At 38.0% G+C, this 16,813-nt stretch overlaps 1 protein-coding gene and 1 pseudogene across 2 annotated transcripts in view; one reads left to right on the top strand and one right to left on the bottom strand.

Annotated features, from left to right (window-relative positions):
• TMEM38B (transmembrane protein 38B) overlaps window positions 1–9,056 on the bottom strand; it is a 44,442-nt gene extending 35,386 nt beyond the window's left edge. Inside the window, exon 1 of the mRNA XM_012638530.1 lies at window positions 8,823–9,056. Coding sequence (XP_012493984.1) covers window positions 8,823–8,934 — 112 coding nt within the window. The 5' untranslated portion in view covers window positions 8,935–9,056. The remainder of the gene's footprint in view (window positions 1–8,822) is intronic.
• Window positions 9,057–16,238: 7,182 nt separating this feature from the next.
• LOC105805619 lies at window positions 16,239–16,813 on the top strand (annotated as a pseudogene). Its single transcript, XR_001137220.1, has one exon. The product of XR_001137220.1 is annotated as a 60S ribosomal protein L17 pseudogene (transcript).

Here is a 16,813-nt window from a genome sequence, read left to right as displayed (position 1 = left end):
TCTAAGAATCTATAAATTAGTAAAATTCCCTTAATAATAGTAGAAACCTGAACATACAAATAACTACAGAAAAAACTACAGGGCAGTCAAAGACCTAGCCTAACAAAGGTGCTACGCCTGGATAAATTAATGGAAAATATTTACCAAATATTTTTGGACGATTCATTTGTATGTTAATAACCATTATAGCTACATATAGCAAAGGAGAAAAACTTAAATCATTCTATGAAACAACATAATCCTAACCTCAAAAATTATTTAAAAAAAGAGAGAAAGACAGAGAAATATAATGAAACAGGAAGGAAGAAGGGAAAGAGACAGAAAGGAAGAATGGAAGGACACACATTAAATTCTAATTTATGAGTATAAGGCATAAATACATTAACAACAAATGAAATCAATAGTTTTTCAAAAAGATAATAAATCATGGCCAAGGAGATTTTACCCAAAGAATTCAAGGAAGGTTCAATATTTAGAAATGCATTAAAATCATTCATTATACTAGCAAATTGTTATGATCACTCCCTTAGACAGACAATAAAAGGTCACTTCATAAAAATTCAACATTCCTGATTTTTTTTTTAAATCTAGCAATCTAGAAACAAAGAAAAGTACTTAACCTGAATAATGCCATGAAGAAAAAGATTTACAAATACTACTACATCAAAATGTAAGACTTCTATATGACAAAAGGCTGGGATAAAATGTTTTGCATCCTGGCACATAGTAAACAATAAATATTGGCTATCACTATTATGACAGAAGTAAATTTTAAAAAGAGCAAAATTACCCCTTCCTCTCTACTCCTACCATTCAATCATGCTCTTCTCCAAAGAAGTGATTACTTCTAGACTTCTTCTAATGCTTATTTACACACACAAATACTCCTTTCTTTCTTCCCTCCCCTCTCTCTCCTTCTCTTCTTCTCCCCACTCCCACCACCTTGAGTATGTTTGTATTCGTGTCTCTTCCTCTCTCTGTCACAGGCATATCTTGGTTAGCACTGGGGATGCACTCTTGAAATGAGAGCTCTAACTGAATGAGAGCTATAATGGGCCCATTGTAGCACATCATAGTCACCATAAAGATACATTCCCAAGGTAGTTGATTACGTCTGATAAATATACAATTAGGGAATTAGGGAATACTGGCTGGTGTCCCTATCTTCTGCATTCCTTAGTATTGTTCTAACAAAAGATTTAGCATTACCTGCAGATACTCAACACTCACTGGCTAAGCCAAATCCAAATACTCCCAGGTTTTCCTTTGACCATTAAAACAATCCAAATCAAAATTACTAAATGCTTTTGCACAAAGTATTCACTCATGTAATATTCATTTCTGATTAAGTTTATCAAAATAACTTTCGTTTTCCCTCAACTTGTGGTTTTCTTCATTCCTCTTACAACATATCACATTCAAGATTTTGTTCATAATTCATCCCCATTATAAGACTGTTAATCCTTGAGACTTTAACATAGACTTTAGTAAGGAATAGATGCACTATAAATGTTTATCATATGACAAAAAAAATATGTGAAATATTTCAAAGAGTTTAAGCACTATAATTTTATTAATACTACCCTTAATTTCCCTTAATTAGGATTATCACAAGTCAAACAGGCAGCTATGACTGCTTACTAGTTTTGTAACCTCTGGATAGGACCTCTTAACATCTTCTTGGCACAAATTTCATTTTTCGTAAAATGGAAATAATTTTATGAGAACTTAAAATGAGTGAATATACATATATAACATATATTTACCACCTAGTATACAGCAGACACTCTGATGATTCATTTATGTGTTGAATGGATTGATCGCTGACAGCAAAGAAGAGGTACGTAAAATGAAACCCTTAGGCTGCTTCTGACTCAATTTTCTAAGCCCAAGATATAATTCTTTTGAGTTTTTATTGCAAAGCTGGGATGAGAACGATATATTATGGCAGTGACAAAGTATTCATAACCCCATAGTCTTAAATCAATGAAACTAAGATTTTATTAGGCAAAAAAAGAGACAGGAAAAGAACAGAGTTAGGGGTGAGAGTCTCCCTCACATCAGTCCTATTTGCCTTAATTTTCAAAATTACATCAGCCAGAAAAATTTCTCTAACTCAAAATTATTTTATTTTAACATATTGGCATTTAGAAGAGAAAAAAATTATCTGTCCTACCTTGAGTTAAGATATTTTAACTACACTATCAATAGAATTATTTTCCCCAAAATTCTTAGCAAAATTTGTCACATTGAGTCCTGAATCTAATTCCAAGCATGAGATGTTTAAAATACAAATAAACACATATGGACTTTAATATCCAAATACTGCCATTATGAAATGAAAGCTAAAAAATAAAGTCACACTCTATTCCTGTAAATTCACTTAAAATCACATGTACAAAATAATCCCACACTCCAGCCAAAATAAATCATTACACTATGTTTAAAATAGTATTATTACTCAGGTGGCTGAGGCAGGAGGAACACTTGAGCCCAACAATTTGAAACTACAGTGAGCTATGATCACACCACTGCACTCCAGCCTGAGTAACAGAGACCTCATTTCTAAAAAATAAAAATAAATAAATAAAAAGTAAACTAAAATTAAATAAATAAAAAGTAAACCAAATTAACTTAATTATAACACAGCTTAGAAAGACATTTTCTAATGTACAGCATACATGACTTCTTTATTTTGTTGTACTCAGTCTATTTTAGTTTGACAGCATTGTCCCTATTTTTAAGAACTAGTTGCACTGTAGCTATTTTCAAAACAGTTGACATTCAGCTTGCTAGTGGTTGATATATATTACTTTCAGAAAGAAGCATGGGAATGTTCTAGCCTTCTTAAAGCCTCAACTCCAAATGTTAAGGATTTTTAAATTGCATATTAGTTTACTTCTATTTTATACAGTCTCTCTCCTTTACAGATTTATCTTTTTTAAAAGAGAGAAAAATAAACAACATAATATATCTCACAGGACTCAAGTATGCTTTTTCATCAAAATTATTAAAAAATAATCATGTAGGCCAGCAGTCTCCAACCTTTTTGGCACCAGGGACTGGTTTCATGGAAGACAATTTTTCCACAGCCAACGGAGAGGGGTTGGTTTCAGGATGATCCAAGCGCATTACCTTTATTGCGCAGTCATACCTCTCTGCTGATGATAATCTATATTTGCAGCTGTTCCCCAGCACTAGCATCACCGCCTCGGCTCCACCTCAGATCATCAGGCATTAGATTCTCATAAGGAGTACAACCTAGATCCCTCGCATGCACAGTTCACAGAGGGTTCTTACTCCTATGAAAATCTGATGCCACGGCTGATCTGACAGGAGGTCAGATGGTGACATGAGCAATGGGGAGCAGCTGTAAATACAGATGAAGCTTCGCTCCCCAGGCATCACTCACCTCCTGCTGTGTAGCCCGGTTCCTAACAGTCCACGGACCGGTCCAGTCCACAGCCCAGAGGTTGAGGACTGCAGATATGGATAATGCAAAAACTTTCCACTGGAGTTTAAGAATCTCTTTCCAAAAGCCTTTCAAGTTTGTCCAGAACATTCTTGAGATACCTTTAATACTTCTGAGTATCAATCTTTGTCACCCTTAAACAATTCTGCATGTCTGCTGAATACTTCTAAGTTTTCCAAATCTGGGTGTGCCGCCATTTTGCTTCTGCCTCTGCAGATGTTGGCCCATGCTGAGGACTCCCTGCTACCTTTTGTCCCACACCGTGGCCTCCAAAGTACAAATAGCTAAGGGTGATAGAAACCAGTCCCAGGAACTATAAATCTTAGGTAAACCCATGGTCCTTTTATTTAAACTTTCTGTTAAAATGGTTTCTCACTAGCAGCCCCCAAAACAGCATATTCCAACTTCCTAACACAAGGCCCAGGAGACAGAAAAAAGGAAAAAAAAAAACTTACAGTACTAGCCAAAACTGAAAACTAAAGACAATCACATGCCAGAGTTCAGGAGGAACTAGAGTTAATTATGAAACAACTGGAGGTAAACTAAGAGAAAAAAACAATCCCAGTAGTTATATAACTCTACGTCTTTGCTTATGACGCAGAAGTCACATGGGGGGGCACATTATCTTTCCTTGGATTTAAAAACCTAAAACATGAACCAAACAAAAATGGAATGTAATCCTTCTCCACACCTCAAACAGAAAAAAGGAGTTAATCCCTTTTACCTTCTTGCTACCACTAGCCTTTTTTTTAAGATCTAGGGTTGGAGACTACAAACAATAAGATATAAAAGGTAGGAAAGTAGGGAGTGAGGTAATTGGCAGTGGTAGAGTCCATTCCAAAACAGAGCCTCAAGGAGTAACATGCTTGAGAGGGTAAAGATAAGAAGAACCCTGGTAGCAGTATATACATTATGAATTATATCTTATTGTACTATAGGTCTGAGTTCTAGAGAATCAATCACTGGAGGATAGGAAAAGAGGCCAATTAAGTAAAGCAGAGACATACTAAGTAAAAATCTAACAGAAAGTGGGCATTAGGCTGGGAGTATATACATATCAGCTCTTCAGTTCTAATGAAAACGCAACACTGATCACATAAATAGAGAGCAACACAAGCTACTCACTATATCTACTGACAGAACCTGAACAAATATATCTTATTCAAAGTGAGTTAGAAGAGGAAAAGATATATAAAAGCCTATAAAAAATTACCATAAAATATAAAGTGAATAAGATCCACAAGAGTCAAATGAAGTAGATAACATTTAAGAATGAAGTACTGAAGAATTTAGGGAAATTTTCTAGACTATAATGTACACATTTACTTCAACAGACTTGAAAAATCTAAAGGAAAGAGATGATTTCTGAGAAACATAAACAACCAAAATGACTTAATACTGGATTGAAAAAAAAAGTAAGACTTATCCATTAAAATGCACCAAGAAACAGATAACTTCACAGTTGAAGTCTACTAAATATCAAAGAGCAGGCAATGTTTATTAAATAAACCATCCAGAGCTAAAAAAAAAAAAAAAACAAATAGAAAGCTTCCCAATCTACTTTACAAAACAGCATAATCTTGATACCCTAACTGGAAAAGGATAACACAATAAAAGAACATTATAGGCTAATCTCCATTATAAACACAAATATAAAAAATTTTATATAAAGTAGTAGCAAATCAAAATTCCTAATGAATTAAAATAAAGTCGAATTAAAACAAGTAGAGTTTATTCCAAGAAATAAGGATGACTCATCATTTTTAAATGTATTAACATAATTCACTACATTACATATTTAATAGGAAACAATATGATCAATAGATTTTTTTTAAATAGCACTTAATAAAATTTGTCACCTTCTCTAACCAAGACGATGTAAAGATATAGGAACATCCTAGAAAGTTAAGAATAAAACTTCCGTAGTGTGCCTCCTAAAAACCTATAGCAAACATCAAATTTGATAAAACTTTAGAAGCACTCTCATTAAAATCAGGAATAAAGCAAAGCCATTGACTATCACCACTACTATTCGACATCAACACTCTTCAATATGAAAAGGCTAGAAAAAAAGACATGAGGGTTCTTGGCTACAAACAACAAAAACCAACCATGACAAACTTAAGCCATAAAGAATTCTTTGGAAGGATTTCAGTAGCTCACAGAAGAAATGAGAGGCTAAAGGAAACAAGCAAGAACTAAGGCCACTCCAGAGAACTATGCAGAAGAGATGATCTGAATAACGGTGTTAGAGCAAAACCAAATTCAATGAGCCTACTCTGCTCAGATCATTGAGTCCAACTGTTCTTTCCAGCTATGCATCAAGATTCAAAGACTTGCAAAGCAACATCTATACAACACAAAAATACTGCAGATAGATTAAGAACCTATAATTTTTAGACCTATAGAATTTTTTTAAAAAGAACATAGATGAGGCTGGGCATGGTGGCTCACACCTGTAATCCCAGCACTCTGGGAAGCCGAAGCGGGAGGATTGCTTGACCTCAAGGAGTTCACGACTAGCCTGAGCAAGAGTGAGACTCCGTCTATATTTAAAAAAAAAGAAGAAGAACGTAAATGAGTACTTTTATAATCTTAGGCATGGGAAAGATCTTCCTAAACTAATACAAAAATACCAGGAGTTACAAAAAAGAAAAAAAAAAATTTGTCTATGAAAAAGTAAACAGATTTAACTATGAAATTTTTTAAACTTCTGCCATAAAAGATAATATGAACAAAGTAAAAAGACAGCAGGAGTCAAGGAAAAAAGGTCTACCACGCATAAACAGAATACCCATGATACACAAAGAGAGTCAACAGAATAAGACAACAATCTATAGTCCAATAGCAAATAGGGCAAAAAGTATTAAGCAATTTATAGGAATGAAGTTACAAATGGCCAATAAACTTAGGAAGCATATAAACTCATTAGTAACCATGATAAATGCAAATGAAAACTATTTTCTGATCATCAGAATAAGATATTGAAGACTAACAAAAGTTAATATTGTCAAAGGAAACCAGCAGTCTAACACTCTTCTGTTAAAAGCCTAAACAGGTATACCCTTGTGTGTTAACTCTATCAATTTACCTCTTTACAAGTACTTGTATTGTATAAAACTGTATTAGCATTCAATTATCTCAGTGGTTCTCAAATTTTGGAGTCTCAGAACCCTTCTACACCCCTAAAAATTATCAAGCAGATAAATGGTTGTCAGGGGCTCGGAGAGGGCTGACTACAAAGGGGAAGGAGGGAATTCGGGGTGGATGAGGAAACTATTCTATATCTGGATTGTGATGGTGGTTATATGACTGCATGTGTTTGTCCCAAAACACAGACCTTCATATTAAAAATGGTGAACAGCCGGGCTTAGTGGCTCATGCCTGTAATCCCAGGACTTTGGGAGGCCAAGGCAGGAGGATCACTTGAAGCCAGGAGCTTCGGACTAGCCTGGGCAACATAATGAGACTCTGTCTCTAGGAAAAATTTTTTTTAAAATTAGCTGGGCACGGTGGCGCACTCCTGTAGCCCCAGCTACTCAAGGAGCCCACGAGGTTGATGTAGCAGCGAGCTGTGATTGCACCACTGCACCTAGCCTGGACAACAGAGCAAAACCTTGTCACTAAAAAAAAAAAAATGTAAGTAAATAAATTAATTAAATTAAACTTAAAAAATAAATAAATATGGTGAATAGACTGTATGTAAATTGTAATCCTAAAAAAAAAAAAAAACCTGACAAAAAAATTTCTTGAGGTGCCTAAAAGAGTTTTTGTTTATGTGGGTTACAAGTATCACTATTTATATTAGAAATTGTAACTGATAACATTTTAATAGTTCCTTATGTATTCACTTTAAAATTAAATGCACTAAATGTTAACATAAATAATGTATTCTTTATGAAAAATGTTTTCCAAAGCAAGAAACATTTAGTGAGAAGAGTTTCACTGTTGCATGTTTTAACAAATTTCTTTAATGTTTGCCTTCAAATAGAAAACAGCTGGCTGTATTCTCATGTCTGCTTCCATCTGTTATAGTATCACAAGTCATGTAGCTTCTGGGAAACTCCACTGTACACTGAGAAAAAGAGAGTGAAAAAGATGAATAACATCTGCACATTATTATGAAGATAACTTTAACCTACAAGTGTCAGGGAAGCCCCAGGGGTCTCTGAACCACACTTTGAGAACCTCTGATTTAGTCTATACAAGAAAATATCAAATTCTGAATATGAAGTGGTAACAAAATGTACTTCTTTTCAAATCAAGGAAGCAGTATCTTACCCAGATTATCTGTCTTACTTTAATACAGTAATATTCCCCTTATCCAGGTCATAATTTCTACCAATCATTTAGACTGAGCTAGAAAGTTCAATGTAAATGAAAAATGTTTCTCAAGTTCAAGGATTTAAAAAACCAGTAGTCCACGAAAGAGTGACTGCATCTTCCTTAAGACCTCACTTATCAACTATCTGTAGGACAAAAAGGCAGCATGAACATATAGAAAGTAGACAAAGAAATGTCTGACCTCAAAGAAAGAGCCATAAAGCTAAAAGGAAGGTGGAATAACGACAAAAGTAAAGCAATATTGGAGCAAACATATCCTGAATGTAAAATACAAAAAAAAAAAAAAAAATCCCACAAATAATTGCTCCTTGCAACGGCTCATACAGTTAAATGAACTCAAAATGCTGTATTAAGATTATATCCCCATTCTACAGAGAGTGAAATTATGCCAAATGACTCTTACTTGTACGATGTCGCTGCTGACTGTGAAAACGGGAATCCACCCGCTTCTCACATGCTAAGCAAGGTGTTAGGACACTGCGTGAAGGGGAATATTGGTCTGTCTACATTTAAGTGTGTGTATAATTTTCATAACTGGAAAGTAGACGGTAACTATTTGTTGCTCCGGGAGACTAAGTCAGAAACTTGCTGTCTCTAGAAGCTTTGTCCTCGGGTGACTTTCAAATACCGTCCAAGGAGGCGGTGGTCCCACCAGGAGACCGCGCAAATCCTGGGCGGGCGCGAGCAGCACTGTGGCTCCGAAATGCTGCAGCGGTTCTGTCACCTGTTGGGGAAGTCCTGTGGGCGGGGTCAGCCCCGCACGCTCCTAATGCGGCGTCGGGAACCCCGGGTGGCGCTTCCTTTGACTCGTACTGGGGCCTCCTCCCGCCCCGGCCTCAGTTTCCCCATCTGTATTCCTGGAGTCGTCCGAGCTGGCTCTTGGCGCCCCTCCAACTCGACCTTCGGAACTGTCCAGGGCAGCGGCCGCTCGGCCGCCCGCCCGAGTCAGGCCCTCCTGGCCGTGACGGGACCCTGAGAGGGCCGGTCCGCGGCGCCCCGCACTCACCCGGCTGATGCCTCAGAGCCATCACGGACACCAGATAGTGGGCGATGTCAAAAAAGGGGAACATGGACGTCCGGGAGAAGGCCAGAGCCAGCTCATCCCACGGAGAGTCCATAACGACGACCGACCACGGCGGCCAAAGCAGCCGCGGCGATGGGTTCCCCGCGTGCGCGGTGAGGGGTGGGGGAGGGGCCCCGCGGCCGCGCGCTCGTCCGCGCCGGCTCGAGCCCTGCGCGTGCGCCTTGGCGCCAGGGGCCGGCACGCCGAGGGGCGGGGCCGTGAGTCTGGGGAGCCGCCGGCGCTGGAGCGGTTGGTGGGCGGGGAAAGTCGGGTCGGGCTGGGCTGCTGCCTTGGGCGCTAGTTCTCCTGGTAAGGGTCCCGCGTCGTCTCAGAGCTGGGTGCTCTGCCAGACACCGGAGAACCGGCAGACGAGTAAAACAACGTCCTCCAGGGGAGACGCTCTGAGTCGGACTTATTTCTGTAAATTGATGTTGTTTACCTAACACTGGGCAACCCACAGTGCAAGTCACACTGTGACTTATTGGAGACATAAAAAACAAAACGATGTCCTGCTCTCAAGAAATGTACGTTCCCACCCACGCCACCCTACCCCCCCAAAAAAACCGCAAGTAATTGTACAAAGCATGTAGTGAGACACATAGGTGCTGTGCGAGGGCAGCTCCGAGGAGAGGAAGATTATTTCAGGGAAGTGGGTAAGGTGACGTGCGAGCTGGACTTTAAAGGCTAGGTGACATCCAACGCTAGGTGAGAGACAGAGGGAGGTTTGGGGGCTAGGGTACAAAGTGAGAAACGAGGCTGGGAAAAACAGTTAAGTCCTTGAATGGCAGACAGCGAGCCAGGCAATTTGGATCCAGAAGTTCTTCATCCATCGCTAATTATCCTCAGGCATGTCAGAGCTGCAATCCCTTCTCTTAACCGTTATAACAAACTGCGTCGTTTTCTTCCGGAGTGGCGGGGGTGAGATGGAGCAACAAAATTAGATATAGATTGGTGAGAAGAGACTAAAGATAGGAAAAATTGGAGGGTATTCACTGGTCCAGGCAAAAAGGTGGTGGAAGCTGAGGAGGTGGAAGTTAAGATCCAGGTGGGGAAACATGGGGGGATATTGAAGGTGGGAAAGGAAACCATATATGTCAAAGAAGGAAATGCGGAATGGGGGAGTAGGAGGACTGCGGTTGCATTCAGATAAATGGGAAAAAAGGAGAAGTAAGTTTGGGTAAGAAAAAAAACAAGTTTAGTTTGGCACATTTTTTATTTGACGTGTGAACAGATCATGCTGGCACCAGGAAACTGGAGATAAATGACGAGCTGCTAGGTTTGTAACAGATGCATGGGAGTATGCGCTGCAAAGGAAGATATTGATTTTTTTTTATCCGAGTATTTATCCATTAATTTTATTTCGTTTAACAAATGTTTTTTTTGCATGCCTGCCATGTACCAGGCATTTTGCTGGATGTCAGAGGCATCACCCTAAACACTAAGTGATTAAAGCATGGGAAGATTGTAATAAATCTCTACATTTCATTACTTCTCAAGAAAGAACAGACTTGTTAAAATACTTTTCATGTGTGGTTTTCTAAGCAAACACTTCCTGTGGAGAAATGTTTTTAGTCGTGTAGCACACTTTCTAGCAAAACCAAAGAAATAAGAAACACCTGTTTTATACTTTTGTGTCTTAGTTAGCTCTTTTTACACATTCCCTTATCTTTGGAATTATAGTGTTGTGAATTAGGGGCAGAACTTGGATAGTATTTCCTAAAAGCTTTTACATTTTAACAATTTAGCAGTAAAAGGTTTTACATTTTCACAAAATATGTGTTTTGTCTTTGGACTTAAAAAATTATGAAGTAATCCAGACATCTCTAAGTCATGTGTCTATGTCAGTACCATTCTGGGATATGATTAAATTATTAACACCAGTAGGGCAACAGTGAAAAATATCAGGGATTCTTTTTTTTAAAGAAGGTAAATCAAGCACTATACTTACCGTAAACAGATTAATTCTAACAGAAAGGAATTAATCATCTCAGACTCTATAAGTAATCTGATATTTGTTTCATTTCAAAGTCGTAAGAATAAGCTTGGTCCCAGATGTCTTGCTCCTAAAAGAAATATACATGAAATTAAATAGTAATCTCACAAAAAGACAAGTTCTATCTAAGTTTTAAATCTGCTCACTGTATTTGCTTCTAGTCACTGCTTAGATTATTTAGTCTAGTGAAATGGGGCATAAGAGAAGGAAACAGAACAGAAAGAGGGAAGGCTTTGAATTGGTAAGAAAGAAAGGCAAGATTGCGGAAAATTATGTGTAAAAATTCAAACATTTCCTGACTTTGAGAAGTGGTTTACAAAATTACATAATTATTGCTGATGAAATGAATCCAAATCACAAAGTATAGTTTATTCATTAGGAAGCAAAACTGCTCCAGTTGTATTAACATCTAAAAATTAGTTTTGACTAAATCTGATGGAAGTATGTTTGAATTCAAAAACACGTGGAACTAATTTTATAAATCAGGTTTCTCAGCAGCAGCGTTATTGACATTTTGTGCTGAATGATTCTTTGTTGCAGGGGACTGTCCTATGCATTGGAGGATGTTTAGCAGCATCCCTGGTACTAGATGCCAGTAGTGCACGTATGCACACCCCCCAATTGTGACAACCAAAAATGTCTCTAGACATAGCTAAATGTCCCTTGGCATGGGGGCATAAAATCACCCCTAGTTCAGAACTACTGTTACAGATTAATAAATGCTTTCTTCAGTAGTATGTGCCTCTTAATACAAACATTGTGGTCATGCCACTAATATTAATCATCCCATTAGTTTTAGAATAACTCACATAACCTTCTTAGTTTCAACTTGCTTGTCCATATCCCTGCTCAAATTGGCAATGCCCTGAAACCCAGTATCATAAATGCAATCCTAGCTGTTTCTTCCCTGCAATGCTGCCTTCTATCCACTGAGTGGCATGCCTTTCACTTTGGGAAATCCATAATAATACCTTTTTATTTTTTTTTATTTTGTTTCATTTCATTTTATTATTATAATACACAAATCTGTATCTATCAGGTGCATGTGATATTTTCATACATGCATACAATGTGTAATAATCAAATCAGAGTATTTAGGATATCTATCACCTCAAACACTTATCATTTCTTTGTGTTGAGAACATTTCAAATCTTCTCTTCTAGATATTTTGAAATATACAATATGTTTTTTTAGCTGTAGTCACCCTATTTCACTATTGAACTTTTTAAAGGACCATAAAGAGTCCATGATTAGGAAGTTTCATATTAAAGGGACCAACTGCACTTCCAAACTTTAGTATTGTGGCATTTACTAATACTAATTTAATTTATGTATAATTTGAATTCAACCTTTTTAATGTCAGGATTATCAAGCAGAATTAACTAGAGAATACCAATTGCCCTCGAAAAACCACTGAATTCTGGCACATGAGATTTAAGTGGTAAACCAATTCAAGTATACGCTCAACTCTTTAGACTCAGCATGTATCTAATAATAGTGCCTTTGATATTGTGTCTTGGAAAATCTGACTTGGCCCACTTATTTCTTGCAATGGAAACCAAAATCCTTTCCTATAAATGTCATTCATACCTCTAGTATAAACTATTTAACTAAAAATGTTTTCCATGTTTAACAAATACAAATTTACCTGATTAAAAACCTGATGTTATTAAGGGAATATCTCTAATCTTCATCAGTGTAAGGACTGCCCACTGATGCAATAGCTGCCAGTTGTCTGTAGTTACCAACACTCAGGTTACAATTCATCTCTGTTCAAAAATAACAGGTACCCTTAGATCACAGAATAAAGGAATTTTGGAAGTTGAATGGATCCTTTAAAAATAAGGTATACTGGAGTACAAGTAACAGAAAACTGTTCTGGGCAGCTTAAGCAAAGTGAGGAATTTATTCAAGGTCTACTAGGGAATCTCATGAAAGCCAAGAAGAGTTGAGCAGTCAAGACCCAAGAACAGCAAGAAGCAGAGCATTTCTGTGTTGATGTTTGGGCAAACAAAAGGAATCCTACCTAGGGATTCATAAATGTGTCCAAACACCAGAGCATGCATGGTCAGGAGAGGCCACAAATACAGAAAAGGCAAATGCAGTTGTAGGTGGGTTCTGACCCATAACAATCATGGAGGGACACTGCTTCACTTGACCAGTCTTTAAAAAAAAAAAAAAATCACGGAGGGAAAGTATTCCAACATAAGCTGTTTCATGTGGCAATTGGTAATAAATACATACTCTTTGGGCCTGAGCCCAAAGTTGTCTAGCTTTCAGCTTTCACACAGAATGTGTGTACCTTACATATCTCCCTGGTCTACTGTTAAAGTCAATGTTAAATTAGTGGAATTGTATATTCCAATGGAAACAATGTATATTCCAAGGATTGCTTCAATCACTGTATGTTCTATAAATATCTATAAATTTGTGTGATTTATGTAAGATGTAAAATCTGTTAAGTGTAAAAAACTATTAGTATTTTATTATCCATTAAGCCAGATAGTGTTATAGTTCTGAATTCAAAAATTGGTAATAAGTTTCCTTAGTCCAAAAAAAAGCTAAAAAGAATAGCAGCAGAACTTCTCATAGACGTTATGATTATCTAAGGAGAGGATAATTTCCCAAAGTTATTTAACCTTATAAACCTTTTTTTCCCTCAAGGCAGTTCATGAAAATGGAAAACCAGTTTGGAGAACCCTACATCAAGCTTTTCCTATCTACACTATTTCAACTGGACTATCAGATTATTTATAGTGTTCATTCACTCAACATATATGTATCTCATCTTTCAGATGGGACTTGTCAGATCATGATAGCAAAGGCTTTTTGTCCATCTCTTCAGCTACATTTCTGTTAGGCTCAACCAGCCACTAGCAGCATATTAAATTGCATTCTTGACTATACCAAGGAGTTTATTTGGGAAACTTTCTCATCTTGGAAGGCAGTGTAGCATACTGATAACATAGAATATACAGGCCCTAGAGTCAGACATTCCACTCACCATGTAACTTCATAGAAGGTAGTTACTAAATTTCTATAAGTCTGGGTCTTTGTTTTTAACATAGGATAACAGTACTTACTTTACAATGTTTCCAAAATTAAGAGATCATGCATATAAATTGCTTAGCACACTCCTTGCCACATGGTAATTGCTTGAGAAATCTTAACTATTACTCTTCTCCTATAATGTCCAGATCTCTTAGAAGGGACTTAGAAATACTTTTCTATTGTTTTCTTAACTATAAACGCTATATAGATTATATTGATTTTAGAGGCTCAGTGGTTTAGAGTGTAGGTCCTGAAACCAGAGATCCTGAGTCAAATCTTGGCTCTGTCACTTGCTAGTCGAATTACCTTAGGCGAGTTTCTCTATGCCTATTTTCTCATTCCTAAAATGGCAAAAATAATATTCTGGACCAAATGGATTTTTTGTGGAGATTAAGCATGTTAATACATGGAAGGAAGGGCAGGCATGGTGGCTCATGCCTGTAATCCCAGCACTTTGGGGCCGAGGTGGGCGAATCAATTGAGCCCAGGAGTTCAAGACCAGCATGAGCACCATAGTGAGACCCTGTCTCTACAAAAAATTTAAAAATTAGCTGGGCACAACTACAGCTACTCAGGAGGGTAAGGCAGGAGGATCGCTTGAGCACAGGAGTTTGAGGTCACAGTGAGCTACGAGGACACCACTACACTCTAGCCCAGGTGGCAGAATTAGACCCTGCTTCCGAAAAAAAACATGTAAAGAACAGTGCCTAGTACATAGAAAGCTCTCAATAAATAATAATTCCTTATTATTATTCAGAATTTATTTACCCAACATCATAAGAACTTTTTGAATAATTTCTGTTGTCATGGGTAGAATTCAATTTGGACCTAATTTCATAGAAAATACCTACCACATAAAAGCACTCAAATTTCTCAAATTTGTGTTCTAGTGTATTGACCTGTTTGACCTAATTGAAATAATAAAGAGAATAATTAGTGTGCAATAAAAAAGGATACTTAGGTATCCTTTAGTAAGTTCAGTAAAATTGTCTATAGCATTCCAAGAAAAGGTGTGGGGATTTTCCCTTCATTTTTCTCCCTTTTGGTTTTGTGTTATGTTTTTTATTTTATTCTTTTTAGTGTTATACATAGTAATAATAATGTATGCCCAAATAGAAATAACAATAATGCTTCCCTTAAGGCACAAAGATGATGCTATTGCTTCAACTAAAGCCATGAGTTCTTGAGTTTTTCTGTTAATAATTTCATATTCTTTCAGCTAGAAGTCCTCTATATTGAAATATATTAGTTCATTTTGGAAAAGTCTGTGACAGAGCCTCTGATCCTCTAAATTCACCTAAGTTTGAGATGCCAAAGTTAAAAAAAGAGTTAGCTAGGACATATTCTAAAAAGGGCTGGGAATGTTCCCTACTGGACTGAGGGTAGGAAAACTGGGCTAACAGTTGTTGCAAATCCATAACCAGAAGAGAGGCTGAGGATAAAATTAGATTGAGGGGTGTTGAGACTGGCTAGTTAGTGTGGGTGGTTGCCAAGTTTGGTCAGTTGGATCTTAGTTGAGACCGATTAAGAAATCCAACTGAAGGGCAGATGAGGTGTAGTCAGCCAGCTTGAGTGGAACCAAGTCAGATGTTACCAGAGCAGAAAGGTCAGGTGAGAAAAAGTCGAGCCAATGAGGTAAGAGGACACCTTAGGACAGAGTGGGGATGAGTAGCCATGTAAAACTACCGATGCTAACTCTTGGCAGGAGCCAAACGAGGATTTCTTCCAGACAGGTGAAGAGTTGCACCAAAAAAGATCTGCTATCCAAAAGACTCCTCGCTAAAAACTCTAAGTACAGAGGAAAAAGCTGATAAATAGTATTACATTAAAATTAAGAACTTCCTGTCGGGCGCGGTGGCTGACGCCTGTAATCCTAGCACTCTGGAAGGCCGAGGCAGGCAGATCGTTTGAGCTCAGGAGTTCAAGACCAGACTGAGCAAGATCGAGACCTCGTCTCTACTAAAAATAGAAAGAAATTGGCCAAACAACTAAAAATAGAAAAAATTAGCCGGGCATGGTGGCGCATGCCTGTAGTCCCAGCTACCTGGGAGGCTGAAGTAGGAGGATGGCTTGAGCCCGGGAGTTTGAGGTTGCTGTGAGCTAGGATGACGCCACGGCACTCTAGCCCAGGCAGGAGAGTGAGACTCTGTCTCGAAAAAAAAAAAAAAGGGACTTCCAATTATCAAAAGACACTGAGAGTGAAAAGGCAGCACAAAGCAGAAGATACTTGCTCTGTGTGTATGTGTGTGTGTGCGTGTATCTCCAACAAAGGACTCTTACCCAGAAAACATAAAGAACTTGACTTGTGGCTCTTCCTCTTCCCCTCAAGCGGCCTGAGGTGATCTGTGAAAATGGTTCGCTATTCACTTGACCCAGAAAACCCCACAAAATCATGCAAGTCAAGAGGTTCAAATCTTCGTGTTCACTTCAAGAACACTCATGAAACTGTCCAGGCCATCAAGGGTATGCATGTACGAAAAGCCACCAAGTATCTGAAAGATGTCACTTTAAAGAAACAGTGTGTACCATTCCGACGTTACAATGGTGGAGTTGGTAGGTGTGCCCAGGCCAAACAGTGGGGCTGGACACAGGGTCGGTGGCCCAAAAAGAGTGCTGAATTTTTGGTGCACATGCTTAAAAATGCAGAGAGTAATGCTGAACTTAAGGGTTTGGATGTAGATTCTCTGGTCATTGAGCATATCCAGGTGAACAAAGCACCCAAGATGCGTCGCCGGAGCTCATGGTCAGATTAATCCATACATGAGCTCCCCCTGCCACATCGAGATGATCCTCACTGAAAAGGAACAAATTGTTCCAAAACCAGAAGAGGAGGTTGCACAGAAGAAAGAGATATCCCAGAAGAAACTGAAGAAACAAAAACTTATGGCA

This window comes from Propithecus coquereli, unplaced genomic scaffold, assembly GCF_000956105.1.
Source record: "Propithecus coquereli isolate 6110/MARCELLA unplaced genomic scaffold, Pcoq_1.0 Scaffold130, whole genome shotgun sequence".
NCBI classification, from domain to species: domain Eukaryota; kingdom Metazoa; phylum Chordata; class Mammalia; order Primates; family Indriidae; genus Propithecus; species Propithecus coquereli.
Note: the sequence above shows the minus strand (reverse complement) of the source record. Positions and strands in the feature narration are given on the sequence as shown.